Below are 2,500 nucleotides of genomic sequence, written 5' to 3' on the forward strand. Positions count from 1 at the left end.
GCATTGGCAGACGTTCGTAAAAAAAAAGTAGCGAAATAGTGTACATGTTAACCTTGCAGGAGGTAAGGCGACGGAGTACACTGAGTTCTTTGTTACACATTTGGTTCATCTTCTGTCTGGTTCTCTGTTCAAGATGAATGATCCATATCCATCAAGGTGCATCGCGTTAATTGGCTTGGAAGTTACCCATTACATTAATATGTGGATTGCTGTAGGTTACGTACTAGCTGTGTGGAATTCGGTATCTTGTTATTTTCTGGTTTCCATGTATCAGCAACGCACAGGAACAAAGGAACGGGCTATGTAGATATAGTTATGCTCCCACATGTGTACTCTGTGATACACCTTGGAATCCCACACTAAGAACTGATTTCTTTGTTGGAAGTCGTTCGTAGCATGTAAGTGTAGAAAGTATATTCCATAGAATGATGCGCTAGATGACTGTAGTGTCAATAATGCTTGGAGTTTCACGCAGGAACAAACGCAAAGGAAAAGGGAAGTAGCAACATTTGATTTTCACTATTTTCAACTGTTGATGAATCTGACAAGCAAAAATTTGATTTTTTATCATCTAATAGATAAGAGGTTTATCTTAAAAAACCTGAATCATATTGTGTTTACAATATTTAAAGTCACAGTGCTTATATAAACAAAATCAAACTGGTTATATAATAAAACTGAGAATGGGAACAAAAACATGGTATCTCATTAGATGCGGCCTCGCGGATGTAGCGCTGCCGCGTCGTTTTTTTGTCCACGTTAGCACCACCTCTACAATACGAGATTATTATGAACTAAAATGACAGTGATATTGCTGTTATAGTGTTCACGAAGAACCAGACCTTAATTACCAAAACCGTCATTTAATTACCATGCCCTCTACAAATAAATTGATATCACGTCTGCTGTGCAGTATGACGTATGTCTTTGACGCGCACGCAGTCTTCAAGCTCATGCATGTGTTTATTTTGTTTGTTGATAAGATGCAAAACGCATAAAGTTCCTATGTGTAGGTTTACAAAAAAAACCGTTCTTCAAACCGGTTTTGGTTCTTTTCTTTTCTCTCTTTCATCTCCTTGGTTACGTATAAACAGGTGATGACACTCCACAATTCCATCTCATATTTGGCTGTAATACAATGTTATCTATTTTCGTCTAAAACCAAACACATGTGTCTGTTGCGCTGTTGTTTTCATCCTCATTCTTGGGTCTGCTTGTGTTTGTTTCCACTGTTATTTTCATAGTGGGTTTTCTAAATATTTGTTGCATGCGCTTGTATGATGTTTATGTTATTTTTATAAGGAATTGTTTTACCCCTTTATATCTGTTTGAAATTAATAAGACAGATTCCTGACGATATCTCTGTTGTTTCTGTTTGACATTCTGTCACTGTCTACTAGTCCGTCTGCCAATACCTGTGCCTTTAGAACATATAAGTACTGAATATGAAGAAAACAAAAAAAAAACGCAGTCATTCGCCCAGTGAAAATATCATAAATTACGGCGTCGCTTGGCCTACTTTCTTTAAATACTCTGAGGGAAGCTTTCACACCCAAGAATGAAAATTACCTTTGAAAATATCCTCTATAGAATTTAGTTACGCAGGCATTATGCAGGTGTGAATGTAAGGCACTTTACAACATATAGCTGACTATATGCAAATTGTTCAGTAGGTTCTTGCTTTGACAAGGAGATACGCCTCCCAAGTGCCTTTGGTCAACGTCAAGGCAAGATTTTGCTTGCTTCTGATACACGTGTTGTTGTTCTCGTGGGTGGGTCGGGCGTCTTGCCAACGTCGTAAACTAGCAGTTTTCTTACTATAGCGACTTTCACATTGAATATGAATTAGCATCCAACTATAGAGAGCAGAGAAAAAACATTTTTTTTTTTTTTTTCATTGGCGCGAAAGAACGAGGTGGCAGAATCGCGTTTAGGCTTAGGAAGGGGTTGTTACCAGGCGAAATCTTGCGGCTCCCGCCTCCGATTACGGGTCGGACGCCCAACTACAAAGAAAACGAGAAGGTATTTTGGTTACGGGGGTTGAGGTGAGCGCGCGGGATCTCGGCAGTGTAGCGGCAGCGATTCATGGATGCAGACACACCCTCTCTCATCTACGGACGCTACAGCAGTTCACTCGGAAGTGTTAAGGGACCGAGCCACGTGAGCGGGGGTCCGTGAGGCGGCAGGAGAAGCCTAAACACAATGCTCAACCCTCCCGCCAGGGTATACCTCAGTGATACGCCAACGCCCTGTCGGAGCAACACATCAACAATCTCACTGGTGAACAGTCAGCAGTTCAGCGTCTGGATTTGTACCCCATTTGGATTAAGCGCTGCGGCCGCGTCGACCGTGCATTATGGAGGGGAGTTCGGTTGTGTACTTACCTACCACGGAGAAGAAGCCTCCCCGCAACACCTCCTTCGCCTTTCTTAGCGAAAACAACTTCTCACTCTTGAAACCCAACAAGACAGGTGAGAGCGCCTCAACGACCACTACCAGT

General features: G+C 41.8%; 1 protein-coding gene across 1 annotated transcript in view; it reads left to right on the forward strand.

The window, feature by feature from the left end:
* Positions 1-2,036: 2,036 nt before the first annotated feature.
* LOC125033554 overlaps positions 2,037-2,500 on the forward strand; it is a 10,461-nt gene continuing 9,997 nt past the window's right edge. The window contains exon 1 of the mRNA XM_047625158.1: positions 2,037-2,471. Coding sequence (XP_047481114.1) covers positions 2,357-2,471 — 115 coding nt within the window. The 5' untranslated portion in view covers positions 2,037-2,356. The remainder of the gene's footprint in view (positions 2,472-2,500) is intronic.

Source organism: Penaeus chinensis, chromosome 16 (genome assembly GCF_019202785.1).
Source record: "Penaeus chinensis breed Huanghai No. 1 chromosome 16, ASM1920278v2, whole genome shotgun sequence".
Taxonomy (NCBI): domain Eukaryota; kingdom Metazoa; phylum Arthropoda; class Malacostraca; order Decapoda; family Penaeidae; genus Penaeus; species Penaeus chinensis.